The 25,980-nt window shown below is 39.0% G+C and overlaps 1 protein-coding gene across 19 annotated transcripts; it reads right to left on the bottom strand.

Moving 5' to 3' along the window:
* Positions 1-1,715: 1,715 nt before the first annotated feature.
* On the bottom strand, positions 1,716-25,976 carry KLHL15 (kelch like family member 15). Of its 19 annotated transcripts, XM_065070964.1 has the most exons (7): positions 25,720-25,857; positions 23,437-23,533; positions 21,790-21,871; positions 21,450-21,560; positions 12,977-13,060; positions 11,849-12,560; positions 1,716-3,853 (listed from the first exon to the last, which is right to left on the bottom strand). In XM_065070964.1, the coding sequence occupies exons 6-7, from the start codon at positions 12,551-12,553 to the stop codon at positions 2,744-2,746; spliced, it is 1,815 nt and encodes a 604-aa protein (XP_064927036.1). In that variant the 5' UTR covers positions 12,554-12,560; positions 12,977-13,060; positions 21,450-21,560; positions 21,790-21,871; positions 23,437-23,533; positions 25,720-25,857; the 3' UTR covers positions 1,716-2,743. The 19 variants fall into 19 exon arrangements, with proteins under 19 accessions (XP_064927036.1, XP_064926948.1, XP_064926997.1 ...); XM_065070876.1 differs by lacking the exon at positions 12,977-13,060 and having other exon boundaries at positions 25,815-25,942; XM_065070925.1 differs by lacking the exons at positions 12,977-13,060; positions 21,790-21,871 and adding an exon at positions 24,917-25,238 and having other exon boundaries at positions 25,815-25,922.
* Between the last annotated feature and the right edge of the window lie 4 nt (positions 25,977-25,980).

The raw sequence follows: 25,980 nt of genomic DNA, 5'->3' as shown, positions 1-25,980 counted from the left end.
TGAACATAAATATGAACTTGAGAGTAGAGCACCTAAAAATTATCTGGTTCTTCACATTTCAAGTCAGTACTCATCAATGACTTCAGTGACAATTACTTAGCACACAGAACTTCAGAAGGCTCTAACGCATACTCAAAAACATAACTTGAGCACACCCATCCTTCCCATTATTTTTAATAGTTTTAATGAAGTCTTGGGAATGTCTCTTTACTACACATGAATCAGTGAAGACCAGATGCCCAGAACCACGGCCATTCTCCAGGTTGGCCCTAGATAGAACAGAAGTACCCCACCTAAGATGCCCATGAGAGCCTTCTCAAGCAGGATTAGTTCTCGCTGCTCCATAAACTTAATTGGGAAATGAGCTGCTGACAAAAAGAATAAAACATTTTTTTTAAATCCTTGGTTTTTTTCTTGTGCCCTGATATTCTATGAACTATATACAGTAGAATCTTTTTACTTGCACACGGCCAGCACCTCCTAGAGTCAGTATATCTCTGCACTCATGCAGGGTAATGCACGCGTAAGTCTCACAGTGAAACTGAGGTTTTAATGTAAGCCAAGCTGGTTTTACGTTAAGCTATTAAGGAAGTAAATCAGATTTCTAATTCAGTAAACTGAATTTTGGTTAAAAAAAGAATGACATTTTACTGCAAACTAGTGTGCATCAGAAAGCTGAATCAATATTTGGTCCAGGTACTAGTGGTGTAAGTAACTTACCACTACAGCTATGATGGCATACATTCTCTCTTTCTGTTAAAACATACGGAAAGAAAATACTCTATCAATAAATCATTTTAAATTAAAAAAAAAAAAAAATCTGCTGACTTGCTACAAATCCTCACATTTCAATCCAGAACATAATTACTACAAAAATATCACAATACAAGTTTGAGGAGTTTTACATGTTGTTTTAGCTTCCATCAATTACTTCAAACTTATTTTAGGCAAGTATGTGTTATTTTTAACATATGAAATTTAAGGTGATTTTGGTCCCTCTGTAAGTGCATACTTTTGAACTCCCTGAGTACTGTACATTCCTTTTCTACAGTGATTTCTGACTGGAAGATGCTGAATAAAGTAGTTTTGCATTGCTGCATATAAAAAGTCTTGCTTAAAGTGAAACCCATCAACGTTAATATTTTACAAAATATTCAGGTGCATGTTTCAGCATTTTGCCCCACACGTCTGAACTGAGAGCCTGCAACTTCTCCAAATCTCCCCTTTAGACTCTAGAAGTGACTGATTTCACATTATTAAATATAATCAGAATATAATTACTGTTATTATTTATGTTTTGGCTGATAATTCTTACCAATCTGTCAGTAATGTCTGCAAGTGAACACAATGGAGTTATTCAAAGCCCTCTTGGACCACATATCTCAATTCAGGCACTCTGAAGTCAGTAGCTGTAGTTGTGTAGGGTTTTTTTTGTAAAAGAAACATAAATGGGGTACTAACCATCCAACCGCATAACTCCACTTTTTCAAAACACAGTAGTTCACAGCAGTCAATAATTAAAATAATAATCAAGATCATACCACTTCAATATGAGTACAAACAAAATACTCATATTGAAGAAGCAATACAAGCAAAGTACTGAGAATAAACTGTAGTTTATCCAGTTCTGAAAATACCTGTGGGTCAAAGCAGTACTGAGCATTTGCTTATTTTTCCTTTTCATAAAAAAGAAGACTGGGCAGCACATTCAAACATAAAGGAAACTCAGATGTGTTTACTTTTTAAAAATAATTTATAAAATAACAAATTATCAACAGTTGATTTTGTAGCATTGATATAAAAAAGTTACTGAATCAATCAGTATATACTAAAGATACTTCAATACCAAATGAGGCCTCCAGTTACTTAATAACTTCAAATTATTTAGCTCATTAAAGGACAGTACTATACCTTAAATTCAACAGATATAGCTGAACCTGTGCACTAGTTAAAATATAATATTGTAACTGCACATAAAAAGATGTATTTATAGATGGTTTCCATAGTGTACGCATGTGTGTATACATTCTTTACTCACCAGCAAACGCAATGCAGTCAATAGAAGGCAGCATAGAAATAGTGTTTTGAATGGAAAAATGTTTCATTTTCAATGTAGTAGCAAATGTGTGATTTGAATTTTGGCAGACTTACCAGTACTACTGTACAAAACCAGGAAAAAGGTCATGCAAAGGGGTTAAGATTATTCTTTAACATATATAAGGGAAAACAAAAACACCTAGAAGATTTGATAATACCTTGCAATTAATGGGAGAAGTATCAAAAAGACAACATAAAATACAGAAATGGTTTTGTTTTGTTCTTCTAAACCTCCTTGTAACCTAGTACAGATGATGAGCTTTATTTTGATCCTCAATAAGAAAAATGAAAAGAAAGCCTTCCTTACACAAATATTTTGTTAAACTCCACTGACTTCAGAAGCATAGTGGTATAATGGCCATTAAAAAAAAAAAAGTAACAACACTCAAAAATATATTTTTCTTTCCCCTACTGACAATCATGTTTGTTAAAAAAGAAAAACAAACACAAAGCTTTTACAATATCAGACCAACTATCAGCTTTTCTAATGAACTTGGTAAGTACTCTCTCTGTATATCCTGTTTCTCTTAAGCATTTAGCAGTTGTTCTTACAACACAAGGTAATGCCTCTGAAGGAATCCAGGTGGTTTGTATTTTTGACAAATTATGTATAGCTTTTGTACTTTATTAAGTTGTTCATTCTGGTTTAGCTGCAACGTCTAACGTGCTCCAAAACATACTCAGGGAAGTGCAAGCTGCAGACTTGTAAGCCATCCAGCTTGCATGGCATTCTTGGATATTCATCTTCTTTCCATTTGTTTTCCTCTGGATCAAAGGTGAGAATTGAATCACTGTAATGACCATTGTAACAAAGGCCTCCAAGAACCATTATCTGTTTGTCCAAAACAGCTACACCATGACCACTCCTACCAATTGGCATAGAAGCCAATATAGTCCACTGATCTGTATCTGGATCATAAACCTCTGTAGAAGGACATCCTTGAGATTCAAAGGAGGCCCGCAGGATCACACAGACACCACCAAAGACATAAAGCTTACCATTATAAGAAATCATTTTGTGAAAACATCTTGCATAATTCATTTTGCATTTGTTCTCCCAACAGTTAGTGACCACTTGAGTTCTCCTTGTGCGCTGCTCTACTGCCCCTTCTTTACTGGGATCAAACACACACACTTGCTTAGAAGTTGAAGAAGACGTAATTCCACCAGTGATATACAACTTGTTACCAAGCACAGTCCCTTCATGTCCGTATTTATTGACTGGATAGGGATCCACAAATTCCCATTTATCTTCAGTAATATCATACCGTTCAGTTGAGTAAAATGTTTCATCCCTGGTTCTCCCAGCCACTGCATAAACATACCTCCCAATAACTCCAACGGCAAACTCAGAACGTGGAACAGACATGTCTGCCATTCGTAACCAAGTGTTCTGTCTTGGGTCATATCTAAACACTTTGGACGAAGCATGAAACTCACCATCTGGCCCCAGTTCTTCCCCACCTAATAGGAACACAAAGTTATTCACAATGGCAAGGCAGTCTGGTCGTAAGGGTACTTGAGGACCCTCTAGTTCCCACCAGATCCTTGGTTTGTGCAAGAGAAGAATTTTACTGTTTACCATACTGTGTCCTATCATTCCTCTAAACACTGCAGTCTGGGGTTTGGCAGAACGAATTTTGTTCGATTTCATTTCCATCAAAGGCTGTTGGTGAACGCTATGAAAGTAATTCATGGCTTGGTCAACCTCATGTCGCAGCTGCCGGGAGTATCGATAAAACTCTGATGTTTTTACCTATGAATACATTTAAAAGATATTAAAATTCTGACCAAGAGAAACAGAAAACCTAAATGACTATGTGTCATTACACTATTTTTCTTAGTTTCATTCAGGCAATCTTGACAGCAATTGCATTTGTGCATAGAGGGTTTAATAATGTACTGTTATCCAAAATCCAGAAGGCAATTTAGTGATTAACAGCAGTGACTAACATTTTCAGCAGAATACTCATATGCAGAATTTAAGATGGAATTAGGCACAACTGCAGTCTCCGAGTCTAAAAATCATTATTCCTTCTCCCCCAGAAAAGCCTCTGTTCATCTTCTGCTTAATCTATAAAGTGTCTAAATTAAAAATGCACTATTTTCCTGGTATTGAAAAATATTCTACACACCCATTCTGTGTTTGCCAAGGCCTAGTCTAGTCCAATTTCCGCTAAATTCTCAGAACCAAGCCCAAGCAGGTATCCCCAAATGCTAGGCTCTGCTCGACAGGCTATTTAATTGGGGTGAGGTGGGAAGGGAAGGTACCCAAACCATTCCTTCAGAACACATGATTGCAGTAACCACTTGTTATGATGGTTACCTTATGGTTTCCCCTCTATGAGTCTCCACATGTCAATGAACACCATTAACACAACATCTCATCCTATTTGGTTGCACATTTATTTGGTGAAATGTGGAGGCAGGTTTGAAAATCCACTTCCCAGGTGAGAGTTCCAACCTTTGAATTACCACATAGTAGCAGAGTGTCCCTTCTCAGTGCTGTCTCAATTTGAAAAGAGCTATCCCTGCTCAGTTTTATAGGTGTTGGGGGGGGGGGGGAGATTGTGAAAATTTACCTTTCAAGGACCCTTTCTATTATTAAGCCAATTTAAGTTCCTGAGACAACACCAAAACACATCATCATCTTGAACACCTTGATAAATCTGGCTCCAGGCAGCCCTCAGGTCACTGTGTGATTCTCAAAGAGGCTTCACTTCTCTATCCTCTGGTCTAACACAGCATTCTGAATTACACTTCTGAAACAAACACCTGCTTGAGATTGCCAAATCCACAAATCTGCTATCACACTTGATCCTAAATCCCAGTTTCTTTCAGATAAAACTGGATTGCTTTCAAACACTCCAAATGCTTTTAGTTCCCACCAGCTCCAAAAAGACAGGCAATACTTTGAAAAAATGTCAGGCCACTTTGAAATTTCAAAGTGACCACAAGGTAACTATTTTTCAATATCTGTTCCCCCACCTCCTCCTGTTCCCCATCCCAAGGGATAAAAGTATGGACCACCACTTACCTAAAGGGTGGCAGTGGGAGTTTGCATGTGTATGAAAAGTAACTCAGAAATGAATGTTCTTTATACCTTGTGAATAAAGTAGTTGCTCATTCCATATACACACACTCATCAAATTTTGTTAGCTTTCTGTTAATAATTTCTCTTCCTTGTACAGTAATTAAGACATTCTGCTGTCAGATAAACATTTTTTTAAAATCTTTTGAACTGTTATAATTGGACATGATTCACACAGACTGAGATTGTTTTTACACACCAGATTTAAAAAAAACCATGAATACTAATCTACCATTGTAAAGTACTGCATAGCTCAAGAGTTACAGTGATTTTATGTTTTTATTTAAACTTTTTCTTTTCCCCAGTTTATCTTGACAAATTCAACTTATCTTTGCTTGGAAAAAGAGGATGGTCACATGCAGATTGCATATATTATTCTCGTGGCATTATCTAACTCCTTTCTACTGTTTTTACCGGGGTGATGATGAAGCAAAGAGGTTTACCTAGGTTTACCTAGGTTTACCCACAGTAAAGCCCAACTCTCCTGGGGAGCAACAGATCTATTTTCTTATTGAGAATAAAGAATAAATCATACAAACATCGGAAATCTGCTCATATGGCATTTGCTAGAATAAACCATACCTTGCCTGACTGAAAAGATCAAACACAAATTCCAGAAAATATGCTGGGGAAGGAGTGGCAGAAAGAAAAATGGTAAAAACTCAGAAAACGTTAAAGGTCAAAAAAAAAAAAAATTAAAGAGGAAGTTAAAATAACAAAGAATCGTGGATGGATGACTTTATCCTTAAAAGTAACTTTCAAATTCCATAACAGCACAACTATTTTACACATTCCCAATCTGGAGCCATCACTTTTGGAATTAAACAATTTCTGTTCCACCCATATGCATTTCAAACTTTCTTGGATAATTAAGGAAGACAACAGGATCAAAATGCTTAAGAGTGTGAAGCATGCCAGCAAATCCTGGCAGAAATGGAAAATGTTTTTTCTTTCCCCCACAACATTTACAATTCTGTCTTAAGATCTAGAAATTGAAATGCCAGCCAGAAACTGGAATTAAAATAAGCCTCACATAACATACCCTCACTCTACTCCTTCACATAGTCTAAATCTCACCCCATGAGAGCATGCAAAAGGAAACAAGGAGCATCTCAAATTCCAGAGACAGAATCAATCTATTAGTAGTTTACTACTACTTATCTTGACCAAGACACTAACATCAAAACAAAGCCCTGATCCTTAACCACATATCTTATTCTTTAAACCATAAAGACAACAAGAAGCAAACACAACTACTAGTTACAAACAACTCTTTCAGACTGAAGTTTGTGGGGAAGCTATCTGCAAGCACTATCTTGAAGAGATGAGCATGAAAAAAATATCATCATTAGGAATTTTTGAAACATTCAGAAAAAAGCAGCTCTAGAAGGAATGTGCACCTAATTACCAACATACTCAACCAGACAGAACCCACACAAGTTTCTACAAAACACACAAAACAGATGGAAATGTACACTAACCATAATGAAACCTAAAGTAAAACCAAAGGTGTGTTCTTAAGAGTATGTCACCAATTCTGAATTGATAAAAAAATACAAATGCTTCATAGCAGAAAGACTATTCTGTTATCCTGATGAAGGGTCTCAAAGAAAGTTTAAGTTGGACTTCCTTACCAACCCCGGTCTTATTGTAAAAAAGGAATGTAACTCAAGTGCTAAATCTCTGCTCATGTGATTTCTACATCCTTTCTCTTCAGTTTTCTGGACATAACCTTCTTAGAGAGGTTCTGCTGGGACATAGCTCTAATGTAAGAGCTCCCTAAAGAACTCTAACGATATCTCATTGCATCATCTACCAGTTCCAGTGATTCACAGCTGGACTTTTAGCTATGCAGACAAGGAACAACATAAAATCAAATGCGTTATTCCATTTAAAAAAAAGATGAACAAAATAATTAAAAACACCCACTCCTCTACTCACCCTTTAGGTAGTCAATATCAAAACCACCAAGACTTCACCAAAACCACCACCATCCCTCCAGCCATAGTAAATTTGAGCTTGAATGTATTTTCTTCATTTTGAATCAGTCAAACACTCAGTAAAAACTGCTGGCTTTCCAAATGAATACAGCTATTAATCACAGCCTATTTTTCTGCTGTATTGCAATGCATGCTTTTCTAGTCGCAGCAGCTATGCAAGTTTCAGAATTTTCCATCTACATTCTATGAAAAAGTAAAGCAAAAAATGTAAACCATTAGTTTCTAATTTGAAAAGTGATCCCTACAGAAGATCAGATGTACCCCATGTTATGTTCATCATCTTCCCTCCCCTAAAAACTATTAAGCAAATTAATAAGCTGCAGGAAGAGTAATGAAATGCAAGGTAAATGTTCTGTAACACAAGTTTGACTTTGGTATGTAGTTTTTTTCCCCCCATACACCTATTATCAGCTATTGCTCTATTTGCATTTTTGTTACTTGGGCTTTTAGGAAAAAGCTTTCAAAACCACAAAGAAAGGCTACTTTTGAAGTGCCCAAACAAAACATCTATCATTTGTGCACCTGGAAACTACATCTTAACATGTTATTATATGCAGTAGATATTAGCTTGGTTCCTTCTGCAGAACTGCTGAAAAACACTGAAAAATCTGGAGGGCTCATAATGTGACTATCATCTCTAGTCATACAAGCAGAGAACTATTTCAAAGGTTATAAAATTGTGCTTACTAAAGTTCTCTAAAACTGCCAATTCTGAATGTGTACATGATGCAACTCAAACTCAACTACTAGGAATACAGAAGCTATGCTACACACCTTTCAAATGAATAACGATGGTGTCTGTGTCAGACTTCTAGAGAGTAAATTCTTTCTTTTACTTGAAAAAAAAAAATTACTAGACATTAACTTGAATCAAAACTAAAGATCCATCAACCCTACTAACAAGGGTCCTTATCTCTGGCCATATTCTAAGCACAACTCTAAGTTTATCAACAAACATTATCAAAATGTTAACACACTTAATCCAAATCAAAATTCAGTCCAATAGAAAAAGTCACACTTAGATCTCTAAAACAGCAGCAATCAAAATTATTTTGCAACCAAACATTGGTATACATAGCACTGGACAAGATGCCATACTTTCCCTTTTTCTAGCATGGGTCATTACTTACATTCCATGGCCAGTACAAAAACTGGTCAGTACCAGTAGAGGGCTTTCAAGGGCTACCCTGCAAGTGTTCCAAATCAGTTACTGTTTTTCAACACAACCAGATAAAGACAAAACGACATAGCCTCTCTGCAGCAAGGATGAACCCCTCAAATTGAGTATTTTGCTGTTCCTTTTTAGGAACTAGCAAGAGAAATTATCACAACCAAGCTGGAATCTAACTTAAGTCTCTCAAATCAGAGCAGAGCCAAGAATCTATACTCCAGAACGGATGTTCAGCACATTATAAACACTGTTAGCAATCCGAGTCAGCAATAACCTTTAAACATAAAAATATCAAGTGTAGCACCTATTTAAGAGGGGCCCACTAGCCTCATCCACTAGACACTTCTTACTCTAAGCTTCAGCATTTCAAGTTGTAGGAGTAAATACATATAAATTACTAAACATGGAGGTAAACGAGAAAAAAAAGTAATTCAACACATTTATCAAAGGCAAAGTCACAACAACATAAAATTACACTGACATATTCTAAAAATTTTCTGTTTTCTAGGCACATACTCAAAGATAACATGCTATTTATTCTACCTCTAAAGCAGAAGCACCCAGTAATTCATAAGTTTCTGATTTAAGCTGTGAATTTATAAATCAGAGTATACATCATGGGCTAGTCATAAGAAATTCTACAGAATGGACACCAAAAAACACCCTTTCTATTTTAAGGACAGAGGTTTTGAAACAACACTTCAACTTCAGCAGTACACAGAAACTAAATGGAGCTTAAGCTTCATTTATGAAGGCAAGTCATGACATGGCGGTCTACAATAATACAGAGACGAAATCAACAATCTAGGAGAAATGCCCTCTAACTTTTGTCTCAAATCTTCCTCAAGACTTACAGAGTCATGGATATGTTTCATATAAAGGAAAGTGTAACACAGATAGTGGAACATGTGCTTCTCCCCATACATTCTGCCTTTGTTTTCTAACTATTTGGCAAATCCTTACTTCATTTATCTTTCCATCTTCCCTCATACATCTATATTTATTTTAGGGGCTTCATACTTCAGAAGCAGAACAGTATAGAGTAAGCAAACAGCCTGCATCTTCACTCCAAATGCACATCAGCCTCAAGGTATAAATCTGGAATCGCTCATCAATTTGTTTTTAAACAGACAAAAAATCCCAGACTGTAAATCTCTTTAAAGAAACATGTAAGAAATAGAATGGCTTAAGAGGCCAAAGGCATCCTTACTGTGACTTACAAAGTTAAGTTACATAAGTTATTTATATACTACAGTGACAGGCATCTTAAAAATGTGTATTAGAAAGATTACATAAGAATACATATGACAAGCCAGCCAGTGTATAGCAAATACAGAGTTCACTGAACTGTAAGAGTCAACCTCAGATTGTATTTGGTACATTCACGCAGGCATTTAGTATGTGCTGGCTTCAGGCAAAGGGTGAATTCTGTTTGTGGATCTCCAAAGAGGGGCAGTTTTACCAATATTTTCCTGCTTCTACACACAGAGGAGAGTTCTCCTCAGGTTACCTCCACACGCTCTTTTATTAAAAAAAAAAAAGTGTGATCTATATTGCGATGTTAGCTCCAACTGTGTTGTCCTTTGTCACACTGGATTACTCAATGCTCCCTAGCCAGGGCAACACACAAATACATTCCTCGCTTCAGCAACAAATGACATACTTATTTAGCTGGGCTTCTCTCTGCCGACTTGTCCCACTCCAGAATCTGCACCGGCTTCTCTCTGCTCCCATTACAATTATTGGAAAGTGCACTCACAGATAAAGCTTTTTTTACATGTGGGTACCTAAACCGGGACACTAAAAGCTACTTCTGTCCTTAAGACCTGTCTGGCTATTTAGTAGCTGTCAAGAGAAAATATGAGCAGCACTGTATGCAGGACTGATACCACTGATGGCAAAACCAGTCCCAGAAGTTATACCTAAATGTAATGCTGAAGACTAACATATACTTTTCATTTGCGGTTACAGAAATTTAACCAAAGACAGCTTGATGCATGAACTTATCTCAAAAACTCAAAGACGTGAAGCAAGCTCTTTCATGTGAGTCTTACCCTATTAGACTGACCTCAAGAATACTCTCTGAATCCTATCAGTTTTCCAACTGAAGGGTTTAAATGATATGATAAGGTAAAAACATTATTAACAAGACTCTACACAGTATCTTGCAGAGTTCAGCTCTTACTCGTTGGAAATACTTTAACCCAATAAATATCACATTACCCTTCTAAAACATGTTTAGGGATTTATTTTGTTTACGCCTACAGGCTAACAGAGGATCATAAATATATTTTATGTATTATTATGTCCTTCACTTAATTCACACACCAAAAAATCCAAAATACAAAAACTCACTAGTCTATGAGGTAATTAATAGCTTTTATAATTTGAAACACAAATAAGTGTAAGTATTACTGTTTAAATGATCAAGTAGCTCTTAAAATCACCAAGAACAATACAACCTTATCTTAATATTCACTAGATACTGAAGTAAAAATATATGGGAAAATAATTTTTAAAAGCCTGACGAAAACACAGTTTTAAATCCTATTAATTCACTGAGAGGTGAAAAACACACAAGTTAAAGTTGTATCTTATCACACAAAATGAGCCTTGTTAAAACAAAACAGCACAGCTTTAAGTAATTCCTAACCCTAATACTCTTACCATTACCAGCCTGCAAGACAGCTGCTTACAAAGTTCTGTGATCCTCTACTGTTGACAAATACTCAGAGATTATCAGGAATTAGAAAACTTTTTTTTGTCTGTTCTTCACCAGAACAGTAGAAAAAAGCAAGTTCTCTTTTAACCTAAATACATACAATGATCAGTTGAATTTTAGATCACCTATTACAAAGATTCCTCTGATATTTAAAGTAAATCATCACATTTCATACTGTCAATAACTTTTGATTGTACTACGTGCCTTATGTAGAACCAAACATATGCAACTTTGCAGGATCAAGGCTTACTTTCAGCTGCTGTGTAACAGCACAAGCACTGAAGAAACAACAAAAACACCCTGCAGATTTAACAGCGGATGCTAATTTTCATTTGTAAATAAAAACATCTGTACTTAAAACATATAAAATCTACAGCAACTACGTTTTTATTATATTGATAACAATTCTAATGACATATGCCCTACATACTGTATGCAGCTGTAAAACCTCTGAAGAGCAAGAAGCAACTTCTGGAAAACAGTAAAAATGACTGAAATAAAACAAGTGACCTTATTTTAAAATGTCCTTTCCAAATGAAGTCACTTAAAATATGTTTTATAAACCTACCTGTTCTCCAGTCACTGTACATGCTATTGTCTAATAATCAGATGACAATACTTTTAGATGTTTGTCTTCTATGGGTTTATTAGAAAAATAAAAGCTATCTTTTTGTTCCTCCTGACAGGTTTGGGAATCTTACCTATTTAATGGCATGCTGCCCTAGCTAAATGATGAATCCTGTCTATTGCTTTTCAAATGCACCAACCTTCTCAAAAACATTGGATGGTGTCATCAAGCAAAACCTGATGTTCTGAATGATGGTGTCCGTATGCCTCCAGCGTCTTCTATCATGGCGCAGCCAGGCCTGAACAGCTTCATACAGCTCTATCTCTGGAAACCTGCTCAGATGATCATTATCCAAGTAAGACATGAGCTTCTCAAAGCTCAGATATGAAAGGAAGTCAGGTCTGGACATGAGTGGCACAAAATTCTCTAGCAGAAAGGAGTCCAATTTTTCCCTGACTCCTTCGATGTTTACACCAAAATCATCCAGAAGTCTCATAATTTCTGCACAGTTTTCTAAGCAGATTTTAGCTAAGAGAAAAGAGCAGCAAAATTTCACCACCTCTATAAGCTGGACATACATTGCAGCCTGAAGGATTTCATGAACAGTGTTCATACTCAGTTCAATAGTTCCATAGTACATGAACTGGAGGACATGACTGAAGCCTGTAGCTGTCAGACCTTTCAAATGGATTTTGTCCTGATCTCGTTCTCGCATATCAGCTGTGAACATAATCCTGAAGTAATCACTCTGGGTGGCAAGCAGTGCTTTATGGGCCTGAAATTGGTGGTCTTCAATGACAAGTGTGACATCAAGAAGCAATCCCTCCTCATACAGTGCTCTGAATCCAGCAGAGACACTGGTGTCATGGATGGAGGAGCTAAACCCTTCCACGTCCCCTGCCATGAATCACCTGGGGGGGAAGAAAAAAATAAATAAATAAATAAAAAATCTTATTTCTAATAACATATCACAAGCCCTTTCTGACCAGATAAATCCTAACTGAGACAACATTTATAAAGACCTTAAAGTCTTCACCATTCTTTCTTGGTTTCTCTTCAGCTGAAAAATCAACTTAAGAAACAACTTAAAACATTAAAGAACAACTTCAACAACTTTAAATATTTCTCCCCCACAAATACACTCATTTTAATGAAAAAGTAACGAACAAGAGTAACTACGCAGTATTGCCAAAGTGATTCCTCACTCCAAGCTACTTAGTGGTCAGATAAAGAATATGCAATGCTAAAAAGGTTGTCATGGTTTTCTTCCTATCCCACCCTCAATCTCTCTAAAGAATTTATCTCAGGAGAGCAATGAGACACCCACTCTTGAATATCAAAGGTTTCAGAAAGGAAGCCAAATTTCCATAACTTCAGAAACAAGGTCCAGTAGATTTGTACAATGTATAACCTAAAAAAAAAAAATTCTCTTTAAAAATATATGTCAATTTACTCAAGGTTATTTCTAAGAAACCGAACATTTTCAGACATACTAAAGTTTATGTGTCTCACTTCTGTAACAACACACTCTCTTCCCCCCGCCCCTTTGTTTCTTACCATAGGAATTAATTAGATGATGAGATTTATAAAGTGCAATATACTAAGGAAATAGAAACACGAGATTAGGTCACAATAAATAATATTCTGTATACTAGGTTTAGTGAAGCTTAATTGCTTATTAAGCATTTGAACATGCAGATGCATAGTGTTACTTTTGTACAAACTATACTCAAATTGTAAATAAACCAAAAAGAAATTAAAGACTAGCAGAATCCTACCATGTTGAAGTTAAGAAAGATAAATATTCAACAAAAATCTATATAAAAACTGATTCAAAATCCAGGAATTTCTCATAATCTTGCTCAACTTCCCTGGGTTTAGGTAGGGTGAATTTAATCATTTATCGCTAGTCAAAGGGCAATGGCGAGCTCCACTCTCCCTCTCTTGTCATTCTGAGGTCTGAACTCTTGCTGCCTACTTTGAGCCGTATCTGGGGCTCATGAGACTGCCCTAGAAAGCTAATTCAACTCATAAACCTACCAGAAAACTAAGCCAAGGCAGAGGCACAGGACACATGACACCACCACCCCCCAGCACACACAAAACCTCAAAACCAAAGAGCTTTCTGCTTATCAGTGAGCTGACTTCTGACTTGACACTGCAGGGGGTATGGCACATGAACCACCTTGATGCAGAGGGCAGGACATCACAAACGAGAAGGAGCAGGGACGAAGACTAACATCTTCCCCTTTTGGCATTGATCAGCTACTAGTATTACTTCAACCACTTTTGTTTCACTTTTTTCCATCTTAAATTATACTGCAATACTCAAGTTGTAAATTTAAGTCCGAATTTCCTATAAAAACTACAGTTAATAATGTTTTGGTACTGATAACCTACATGAAAAGCTAAGTAACACCAGGACCGACAGATTTAAGAAAATGCTAATTGTCAAGGTTATAGAACTTCACAACAGTGTAATGGACCCAGAACTGACTCCAGATCGGCCCAAGTTTCACAACGCCAGAAAGCAGTTATCATGTTGCTCCCAATTCCTCAAGCACCACCTCCTAACTGCTGCCATTTTAATTGAAATGTATTTTACTAGACTCCATCAACAGATAATCATCTCCTCTCCTTAGTTCATCAGCACACATCCTGGGAAACAAAACTGAAAATACACTTTATCTATGCAAAACTAAAAGGTGAGTGGGTGTTTGTAGCCACACCTCACAGAATCAGCAGCGCTCCCACGCTGTTGAAGCCTGCTGACAGGTTCTGTGCACAGTAGAGTTAATTCTGGGAGTGTTCATGAAAATTAAGGTCTCACAACAAAATTCAAATTCCTGAAAGTAAGAGCAGCAGCAAAAGAACGAAGCTGACAATCCAATTGCTTTCTTGCCCTTATCCATGATAGCACACTCCCCTCAATGTCACTGAAGACAGAGAGAAAATGCAAACTGCTCTGGAGCTCCATATTGTGAGGCCCTTATTCCTTAGCACAGCACAAGCCTACCAGAAAGAAAAATTACCATTAAATCTTTGTCTTAGTTGTTGGTAATTCTTACAGAAAAGCAGACAAAGAAAAAATTACTTTACTAAATCTTACCAATCAAAAAGAAAGAACAAACTGACTAGAGTACTTGTAACTCCTCCCAGGCCCAGTTTTCTGATGTTTAATAGTTCAGCTCATACTTTAATCCTGTTTAAGAGATTTAACAGTCACTTTCCTTTAAATGGGCCACCTGTTTTCATAAACTATGGAGCAACTTGAAACAATTATCTCCAATTTTGTTTGAAATTGGCCAAGAGGTTCAAAGGTTACAAGGTTACAGTTGGCATCTGACAGGCCAACTGCTAAGTTACATTTCTTCAGTAGACCAACCAAGATGTATGCCTCAGCTTCAAAATCAATGGAAAAGCTGGGACAGGACAGCTGGAATTTGCAAATGCGAGGAATGAACAGAATAACACAACAAAATATTCCAAAAAAGGAGACAGAAATGAAGCATCATTCCCCAGGTGACTGAAGCAACATTTATTAATCTGAAAATAATTGAATCTCCCATCACACAGCCTCATGCAAGCAGCAATGTCACAAAGGGATTTCTTAATTCAAAACAGTACATACACTACTGTGTATGTGAACAACAATAGGAGAACCATACCAGTAAGCTCCAAACACATACTAGGGCCTTTCCCATAACTTAAGATAATTACATTACAGATACTCTGCAAATAAGAGGAAACAAATTAACTTTTACCTAGCACAGTTTTAAAAGGCCTTTTTCACCACCCTCAAAGAAGCAAAAAGGAAAAGTTGGTAAGTGAAGATAACTGAGACACATAGTAGAAGGTAAATGCACCAATTCCAGAGGATTTACACAAAAACCAAAAACTAGTATCAGAGAGAGTTCTGGGCAACCAGCTCTAGATAACCCTGCTGAGCAAGGGGGTTGAACTAGATGACCTCCAGAGGTCGTGTCCAACCTCAGCTAGTCTGTGATTCTGTGATCACATTGCTTTTACATAGAGGCCACACTGAACACATTTTTTGCAACCATCCTCTTAATTCTGATTAAATAGCAACAAGACACAAGCTACTGCCCTTCAAAATTTAAATCTACCAAAAAATAAAGTGTTAGGAATCACTGAAATACATTGAAAAATGCATTTAGGGAACATCTTCTAGGGGTCTAATTTTCACATATCCCTAACACTCACTCCTCTGTAAAAAATGTATTAAAAATCTACAATGGTAACAAAGTCATCAACAATATGAAATTATTATTTCAAAATGTTTTAAAAATGTGGGAGTTTAAGAAACCTAATCCTTCTTTTCACATACCTGCTTATATTAAGTAAATATACAGTTCTCAATTTCAAAATATTGTTCCTCCTAAATACCAGACAGCATTTAATGGATTACTGAAGTAGAGACAAAACCAGTAAGACTTCTCCATACCACCATCCAGGAATCTTCAGAATTCTGAGTGAAAAGCAAGACTACTTGTCTTTCTGCAAATACCTTTGTCTGGCATGAAGCCATATACACTATCAGCAGATATATAGTGTATTTCAAAAAGATGGAGCCAATTTCAAAGCAGTGTATTTCAAAATGGCAACATGTTACAATTACACAAAAATTGGCATCTAGCAGTAATCGCTTGAAACTCTATGCCCTGCCCTTTCAAGTGCTAAGAGTTTCATTCATGGGCAGATCCTGGTTGCAGAGATGTAGTGATTTCAAACTGGGTCCATCTTTTTGAAACACACTGTGTCTCTGCAACCACTGTTGTCTCAATTTTCTGTACAGCAGGTGTAGGGAACATACAGCATTTATTAAAAGGTTACTAAAACTTGATAACTCATTAAACTGCAAATTTTCATGTAATTGTAACATGTTGCCATCATGAAATATACTGCTTTGAAATTGGCTCAATCTTTTTGAAACACCCTGTTATCTTCCTTTACAACACAAAAATGTATTGGACAGTGCAAACACACGAGGGGGTTAAAACAGCACAGAGACTGAGAAACTAGATAGATACATGCATATTATGATAAACTGGTGAAAATCTTCATTTCTACAGCTAATATCCTCAGCCAAAAGCAAACAGCAATGTGGTAGTTCAAATATTAAAAAAGCAATACAAATTACTTTCAAATGAAGTCATTTTTCTAAAGCATAGCTATGCCATTCCTCCCACACACAGACTTGCAATTTTAGGTGTAATTCTAAGCACTATTCAAATGCTGCAGCTTATTTCCCAGAGGACAATAACTTTTTTTTTTTCATGTTTTCAATAAAAATGCAAAATCCAGAGTTAGATTTCCTTCGCCATGCAATCACAATAGCACACTTAATCCTAAGGAAGGCACCTAGCCTACGGTGGTCTGTAAGAAAACTGGAACAAAAAAAAAAATATCCAACATATACACAATAAAGGAATTAAATAAAAAAAAAAAAGTAAAAAACAAACAAACAAACAAACACAAAAATAAAACAAACAAGCAAAAAACCCCCAAACACCAAAAACTTAAGTTGACATTCTGCAGTACAGGAAGTAAAATTCTCTGCTGAAAAGCCAAAAGAGAAATACATTTAACCTTATTAGTTGTTCCTGACATTTCTTCCTCTTTTAGTCCATTATGTATTACTGATTCTACTCTGCTGTGACTGTAAAAGCACTTACTTGGAACACTGATTTCTCATCTTTATTTTGCAGCTGTAATAAGAGTCTGAAAACGCTGTTCCAGACTGCTTTTTCTTGCTAAACAAGAACAACCTTTTTTCCTCAGGGTGTCTGAGGCTCTTAGTCACAAGCAGAAGAAATGGAGTCTAAATGCAGAGGTTACTGAGAATGAAGTTATGGAATAGCCATTTCTGGCTCGTGCCCTGCTTGATTTAAAAATCTATCCAAAAGCAGTACTTCCTGAAAAAGTTCCTGTATGTAATATGTAAACTTATATTCACTTTATAGGGATAGAAACACATTGTTCTAGGAAAGTATTGCCAATACCAACTAAGCACACCAGCTGAAAGGCAGATTTCTGCTTTCCTCTACTGCTGTTCCTTACTAACTCATCACTCGACATGCTGAGACAGAACTAGCAAGTCCCTGTGTTTGCAGATTATTAAGTACTTGTTCACTCTATCTACCTCATAGAAATTCTGAAAAAGCACCTATGTGAACACAGCTGAGCAACAAATTTTCACATAATGAAGCACTATATCTACAAGTTACAGAGCCACACTTTGGTTACACAAAGTACTAAAACATTCTTAAAACCCAATAATCTGTTCCATATATCCCATTCTTTCCATGCATCAAATGTATGCATTTAAACGCAAGTGTTAAAGCCATTACATACGCTTCACTTAGTGAGGTACATAGCAAAGACTGCTTTGAGCAGAATTCTTTGACTCTAATTTTGTTAAAACACACACTTTTCTACACAAATGTTTCTCCATAGTCAAATGTTATACACATGTATGAAAACACAGTACACAGAGGCATTTGCACATACAAGCAAAACATTCACAACTGCACGTACTCATAATTAAAAACTGGGCCTTTGAATGCAGTGTACTGCAGTAAGTGAGAATGCAATGAGTGTATAAATATATGTTTATACAGTATAATTTATCCCCCAAATTAAACCTTCGTTTACATGGGTTGACACTAAACCATTAAACCTTGTCTGAACCACCATTTTTTATTATAATCCCCCACTAACAGCAACAGAAGGAATGACGTAAAAGTGAGACAGATCAATAATCAGTGGATATCAAAACCCTCCATTGCTGCAACAATTGCAAATGTAGGAAACAAAGAAACACATCAGGTTTCTATGTGTTTTATCTAAAATCCTTTATAATAAATTGTTTCCCAAACAGCATATTAATTTTAAAACACAACAGTAGGTTCATGCTGAAGACTTCACCCAATCCATGCTGAGAATTCTGAAAACATTAGATTACTTGAGCTTACCAATAGCGGTCAGTCAGAGAAACCAGACTGCCAGAACTCTAGAAATTAAAACTTGGGTACTTCTGAAAACTGTCCATGATGCAGGAAGAATTTCTTAGGGGCACGCATCTGATCATGACAGCTCCTCTTACAATCTCTACCCATGTTGCTATCTCTGAGCGATCTGCATTAGTTCATAACAATGGGCAATATTTATAACACATCAGCTGTCTCTAAGGTTGTTATGATTATGCTAGAAGCATTATCAGAACTAGTTATAACAAAACATACTAAAACTCAGTATGGATTGTCTCTCAACTCAGTATGGTTATACGTCATTCTGTAAGTATGCTAGAACCCTGCAGAGTAGTCTGTAGCTATCTCCACAGAGTACAGTACTAGGAGAGAGTGTTTTGTTCCATTTTCTTTTTGAGAAATCTCTAACTCAAGCAGATGTGTTAGTGCTCTCATACGCGTGTACTCACAATGGGTAGTTTTCTCAGCTCCTATTACTCTGTTCCTAAAAACTTAAGAGTATAACCCAATTCAGTCTTTCTGCACAGAAGGATCCAAAAATGTTACAAAAGCACACACAAAAAAAGATCAGAAGCGTTTTGTTTTAAAATACTGTTGAAAAGTACAGTTTTCACATATGCCAAATTCAGATTAACACTAATCAATTATATGTCAGAAACTTCCTATAACACTAGCCACTAGAGAATAAAATATGCTCCCCAGCTCAGCCCTTAAATCAAGCTTTAAGACGCTTATCAAAACATTTCTGATGAAAGTACAAGCTTGACAAGCATTTAAGAGTGCCAGACATATGGATCAGCTGTAGTTACCTGACCAGTTCAACTTTACGTGACTGTATCTGAACTCAGCTTCTGCCTCATGAATTAACATAAATGAAATATACATTCATTTCTCATCATATTAGTCCATTATGTGGATGATGTAACTATACTTCACAGACATTAAGATAGATTAAACCATTTGGCTAAAAGATCATTGCATCATTACACCTGTACAGAAAAACCTGCTCCCAAATGCAGAGCAAGCTCAGCTCAGCTTAATGCTCTTCCAACTACATTTACTGGTACCACAACAGATGTTTAGTATAAAATGTTCTTAATATATCCATAAGAATAAGAATTGTCTTTAACTAGAAAAACTTGTATCACTAATATCTAACAGTTAAATGACAGTAGCGCTGAAAACTACAGATTTGCCACTGCTTTCAAAGTGAACAGGACTGCTTTATCCCATGTGCCAACATTCCTCATATATGTATATATTTGTGGCTAATATAATTACTAATTTTTCCAAATGTAAGAGTTATTTTCTCACTGTGAATATAGTTTTCAAGAAAATCATGGTGTATTTTATACAGAAAAGTAGCATGTTAAGTATTTCTTAGCAGCAAAAAATCTAACTCTACTTTTTTATAGCAAAGTGCTTGGACTCTCATCACAAATTTTTAGCATAATATAAAGTTAATAAGCTACAAGTAGTATTTAAACTCCAACAGTAAAAATAATTTTAATCTAAATCAAGACAGTTGAACTACCCCTTACAACCGTTTTTTGTTATTGTCGGTGTATTTTTTGCTAACTTAGTTAGTATTTTAGCATCTTCTGATAAAATGATATTGATGAGATCGTGCCTTTTGTTCAAGACACAGAGCTTTTGACCTCATTGCCAAATGTCAGCCTCACTTGTCAGAAAGACAGAAATCTCAAACATAATTAATTTCTACAATTTTCCCCCAAGTTAACAGCTAGATACATGAAAAAGATCTGGTGTCTCCAGTGTGAGCTCAACAGTTATCTGTTCTGCTTTCCTTGCTGAAAGGCAAATCAACACATGTGTAGATCCAAACCAGCCACAGAGTATAATTAAGGAAAGTGAAAGGAGATGAATGACAGTGGAAAAGTTTATAGGACATGTGGTAGAAATTAAAACACATTGGCTAGGTGTTGGAAGGAAAAAGACTGAAAGTATGTTGGCGCATGGTGGTATGCTAAAGGCATCCGAGTGTGAACTGGGGCAATGGTGGTGAAAGAGCTGGGTTCTTATTTTAGGAACAAGTATACACAACAACGAAGTTAACAGGGAGCCTGACTTCAGTAGTTCTGCCCTTTTCTCCAGTAAAAGCTTTATGGTTCCCCTATTCTCCTTCCAAAGGAGAATATTAAAAAAACAAAACAAAACTAATTAACCCACAACACTTCAATTTTTTAAGCAAAATTTAAGTATTTACCAAACAGGTCAAAGCTTCAGTACCAATCCTGAGTGGTAGATCTACTCGTTCTGCTCACAGATACTTTTTTCTCTCCCAGTATCGCTGATCTTGAAATAGCAATTTTCCGGGTAGGAACCCAGATGACCTACTTCAGCCTGTCCGTTTGACATTTTTAGCACAACACCGCTGTGAGCGAAACCTTCGGGGTCGTGCTCCCCGACGAATGGGGCAGGTGGGCTCCACGTTAGAGACGCGCCGCCGCAGTACCCGTCGGGGCCGGGGCCGGGGCCGCGGCCGCCCCTGAGACCGCCCTGCGACCTTCCGCCCCGCGGGCGCGCGAAGCTTTCACGGCTCCCGCCCGCCCGGTACGGCCGTGCCGCCGCCGCGCTCCGGCTTGCCTACCGCCGCCGCCCACATTCCCAGCGCCCACGGGCACCCGGCTCGCCGCCCCCCGCCTGCCTCGGCCGACGGAGCCAGGGAAGTAGTGACCCTGAGGGCCAAGACGCGGCTCGGTCCGCCCTCAGTGGGGCAGGCAGAGACGGCGGGAGGGCCCGGGGGACCCCGGCGGCAGCTTCACCTACCTCTCGGCAGCGGCAGCGCTGAAAACGCGGCTCCTCCCGCTGGACCGGCGGTGAAGGGGGCCTCCGTGTAACATAAAGCCGATGGCGGCGGCGGAGGGTGGTGCCGGGGGGCTGAAGAGAGGGGCAATGGCTGAGGCAAAGCCGGGAGGAAGAGGAGGCGGCGGAGGAGGAGGAGGAAGGGGGATCCTGAGCTCCCTCCTCCCCGCGGTCGGTACTCAGAAGGAGGTGGGGAGCCGCCCCCCACCGCGCCGCCCGAACACCGGCGCTCCCAGCCCTGCCTGGCCTCGCCCCCGGGGTCCCTGCCGTTCCCTCCCGCCCCCCGCCGCTCACACTTGTTTACCTTCTGCGCTGCCTAGCACGGCCACAGGCGCCATCTTCCCCCGCGACAGGGACCCCACGCTGGCCGTCACTTCCGCCGCCACCTGCGGGCCCGGAGGTGGACGGGAGGGGCGCCCCCGGGACGGCAAACCGCCCCCGCCTCGGGGCGGCCCGCCCTGTCCCACCAGAACCTCCCCTCTCCTTACAGTGTAAGCCAGACCCAAGCCGGCCCCACACCAGCAGCCACGGTGGGACCGGGCACGCCCTTGGGCGAGAATCCCGGTACAGGAGCCTAGCGGAGGCCTTATATGGCTTGGGCAAGCAGCATCAACAAGAATCATCTGTGCCTGGCTCTGAGGATGCTCAACCGCAAGCATCCACTTTTGGTGGCTCAAAGGTGCGCTGTTCTCCTCCACCCCTCAGCCTCCAGGCCAGATTCCACTGCAGACCACAGACCCTTTCCTTTCCTCAGCACTCCTGCAGCCCTCACTTCTGTTGGGGAGCAGCAGCCCTGTCAGGGTGCTGAGCTGCAACCCACCCCAGCCATGGCAACCTGTTAGGAGCTTGCTGAACTCCTCCAGGCACCTGGCTTGCTGCAGGTGCAGCAGCCTGATCCCTGCTCCCTTCTGCCAGGGTTGGCCTTGCCAGCTGGTGTGAGAAACAGCTCACCAGAACCTGAGAGTTCAGGGCTGCCTGCCACGGGTGCTCGGTGTGGCTGCCCTCGAGGAACCAACTGCAGACAGCTCACGGCAATGGCAGCCCAACATGGGATGAATGGGGCTTTGCCTCAGCACAAACATCACCTCCTTGCTTTATCTATCTTGCCTTTGCGTGGCAAACTGCAACTTTATTGTAAGTGGCGAGCTGAACTACGTGGGCCTTCAGTTTGCCACTGCCACCCCCAAACCATTCGCTGCCTGCTACGTATCTCCCCATCACTCCCTATGTCACTCACCGCTTTAAATAGCAGGCCACGTGCTGCCATCCTCTCCCTGTTTATTGCCATTCCCATCCCCTTCGTTGTCTATTTTCAGTCCCTCATTACCACCCCCCCCATTCTTGATCTATAAAACAAGAGCGTACCTCCTCTATAGCTGCCACCCCCAAACTGAATGTCTTTCCCACCTTTCACAGCTTCACACAATGAACCAGCTATCGCATGCACTGCTTCACAAAAGACTTCCCACTGCTACTCCCACTTTGCCCTCCTACTGCTCCCTCACAGCCTACTTACTACAATCAACCTGCTGCCATTCACTCCTTCATCCCCATGACCTGACCTCTCTCAGTAACCTTTATACTACTCCACCTCATCCATTTAACTCATGCAAGAAATTTGCTTCACCTTCCCAGCCACTCTTCAAAAACCTGTTACTTGTGCTCTTACAGTTAAACAATCAACCTTTACGTACTCACTGTGCCAAGACAGCGACTGTTCTGCCACTGAAGTCTCAAAGGAAAGACATTCTCTCCCTTACCTACAGAACATGTCTTCTGCTGCACCCCCTCATATTTCATGCTTCCGCAAAGAAAAACTGGAGTAGAAAGTAAGTTTTTCATACACAGAAGTGATACCACCAAAACTTCGTGCATCCTGCCCTCTTCAGACTTTTCACCTTCATAGGTCAGTAAGGGTGGAAAAAGTTAAGCAGGGCTGTTTTGGTTTTACCTGACTGTCATTTTGCTGTTTGCAGTTTGTGGCAAGCTGAGGCGGAAGATGATCTTCAGGTCTCTCCTACACACTGCCAGAGAAGATGACCTCAAACCTAGCCAAAAAAAAAAAAAAGCCAAACAGCTTTGACATATTCTCAATGTTTAAATGCACAAAAAAAAGAGACCAAAACAAAAACCAACCAAAAAACCCAATCTCCTCCCTCACACTACCAAAAAATTAAAATATGTTAATAACACCTCAATTCTCATCTCCTAAATAAAAATGCGAGACTGTTAAATTTGGATCCTTGACAATGACCAGTGTTATCAACATTACTTTAGTTAATATAAGTTTACACAGAGATTTGCACTGACCCCTCTGATTTAGGCATCTTCATGAAGTCAGTTTCTAAGTAGCTCCCACTGGCTTAAATAAGACTATTGCAATAAATAAAATTCTGGACACACATTTTTGGGTTATACTCATATACTATTTACCACTGAATTTGAGTAATTTAAAACATTATTTAATTTATACATATATGCCTAATGTAACTGACAACTCCAATAAATGTTTTTAGCTACTTTAATTAGACATTTTCAGTCTTTAGACTTTTTTGGTTTTTCTTCATACTACACATATTCCCAAAGAGATCAATCAAAGTAACAAGAGTATCTCAGAATATGTAAAATGTATGATCTCATTGTTAAAACAGGAGCAATAGTTTGTGCACTTTTTTTCAGATGCCTGGCAGGGTTCTTGGCACAGATTAAACCCTTTCTAAAGGCTGCTGCAAACATGACAAAAACTGTTTCCATAATTTTACATTGCACTGCATTATTGCATAATTTAAACAGCTAAGTAACTACAGAGTCTAGTATTTTCAGTTCATTTTCATAAAAGAGTGATTATACATGCCTGGACATCGAAGCAACTACAACCAAGTATTGCATCATGTTCCCATTATACTTTGTGTATGTCAGTCATAAGCACCTATTATTTTTCCATGAAGTGATATATTTTATATAGAATTGAAAATATCATGTGTCCTGACGAAAGACTGGACATTAAATTTTATTTTCCAGACCAATATGCAAAATTATTGGGTTGCAAGACAAAATATATTTTGTCATTGGCAATGCCATTACACATACTGTAAGTTTTCTTGTGACATTTTCATATTCATTTATTCAAAACAAAAATGCTGGCAATGTATTTGTTCTAGGTATATCCAGCAGAACTCAGTTCTAACTTCTGTATCAGGCAAGAATGGAAATAGTAGTATTTGCATAAGTGGGAGGTTACAAGTATTGTTAAACCAGACATACCAGTTTCACACAGATTTCTATCATCACATTTCAACTGCTGTCTCCTCCAAACTTGTTTCTTTGACCCCAGCAGATAGCCAGGCAAAAATCTAAGAACCATCACATCTTTCAGCAGGCAAAGCCACTGTTATTGAATGTGCATGTATTTGACATAGTTGATTACTTACAGTGAAACTTGTTACTCCAATCATAGAAGCAATCCTATTAGTAGCAATATCCTCTATGCATTTAACAAGTTTTTATGAAGGAGAAGACATGGGGGACAGTTGTGAATTTGACCTTTAGTCTCTGTTGAACTTCTAAGATGTCTCCCATCACCGGATCAAGGATTTTAGTTCAATTTTTTTAAAGCATTTATGTCATACTGGACACTGAAAACACTACACATTTGGTGGGGTTTTTAGCTGCTCAATGCAGAAGATTGAAGCTGTTTGTATCACGGGGCAGGGTCTTATTTCCATACGGTCTCCCTAACACTAAACATCCAACCTACAAAAGACAGTAACAAGAGGAAGGTTGAAATTCAAAATCTTATCAGGCTCATGGCCAGCAGAGATTACTAACATATGCAGAGTGACATTGTACTGTTCAAGCAGGTAAGATGATCAGACATCAAATTAGATATGCTAATTTCCAGTACATACAAAGCATATCTTGCTTCAATGTTACCCCAACCTCCTTTGTGCATCACACCCACTCACTGCCCCAAATAAACCTACATCACCATGCCGTTACATAGGCATAAACACAGGTTGAAACTCCTTTTTCTGGTGCATCTATTAGCCAGACTAGGTCCCCATCCAGATCGCTCTACCAAAGCAATGGCAGTATTTTACATATACAGCACACACCACTAGCAGAGAGTAACCGCGGGCCCAGCCGGCCTGTCGTACAGACAAAAGACAATCCCTTTTCCACAGTAACAATTAGAAGCGCGGATTCCCCGGACGCTCGTTCCAGCAGCAGTTACCGAAAGCTGCGTGTAACACCACACGTCCTCCCTAGCGCTACGTTTTGACCAGCCCGCCGCTCCCGCCCCAACGTCTCCCCTCCGCCGCCCCTCACCGCGCTCAGCCACGACCGTTACTCGGCGGCAAGCGCACGCGCGAGGCGCGCTCCCGCCGCCCCGCCCCGCCCCGCGCATGCGCACGCCTCTCTGGCGGCGCCGGCGCACGCGGAGCAGCCGCTGCGGCAGGCCCGGTTGCATCACCCGACGTGAGGGCGATGGGGG

The sequence above is a fragment of the Columba livia genome, chromosome 1, assembly GCF_036013475.1.
Source record: "Columba livia isolate bColLiv1 breed racing homer chromosome 1, bColLiv1.pat.W.v2, whole genome shotgun sequence".
NCBI lineage: Eukaryota > Metazoa > Chordata > Aves > Columbiformes > Columbidae > Columba > Columba livia.
This window is presented reverse-complemented; position numbering and strand designations above follow the sequence as displayed.

Bases quoted from the DNA above. Each gene is read 5' to 3' on its own strand.
- KLHL15 (XM_065070988.1), bottom strand. From the start codon at position 12,553: ATGGCAGGGGACGTGGAAGGGTTTAGCTCCTCCATCCATGACACCAGT. The intron at 3,854-11,848 runs GTTGGTGCATTT...ATGTATTCATAG, and splicing joins CATCCAATGTTTTTGAGAAG to GTAAAAACATCAGAGTTTTA.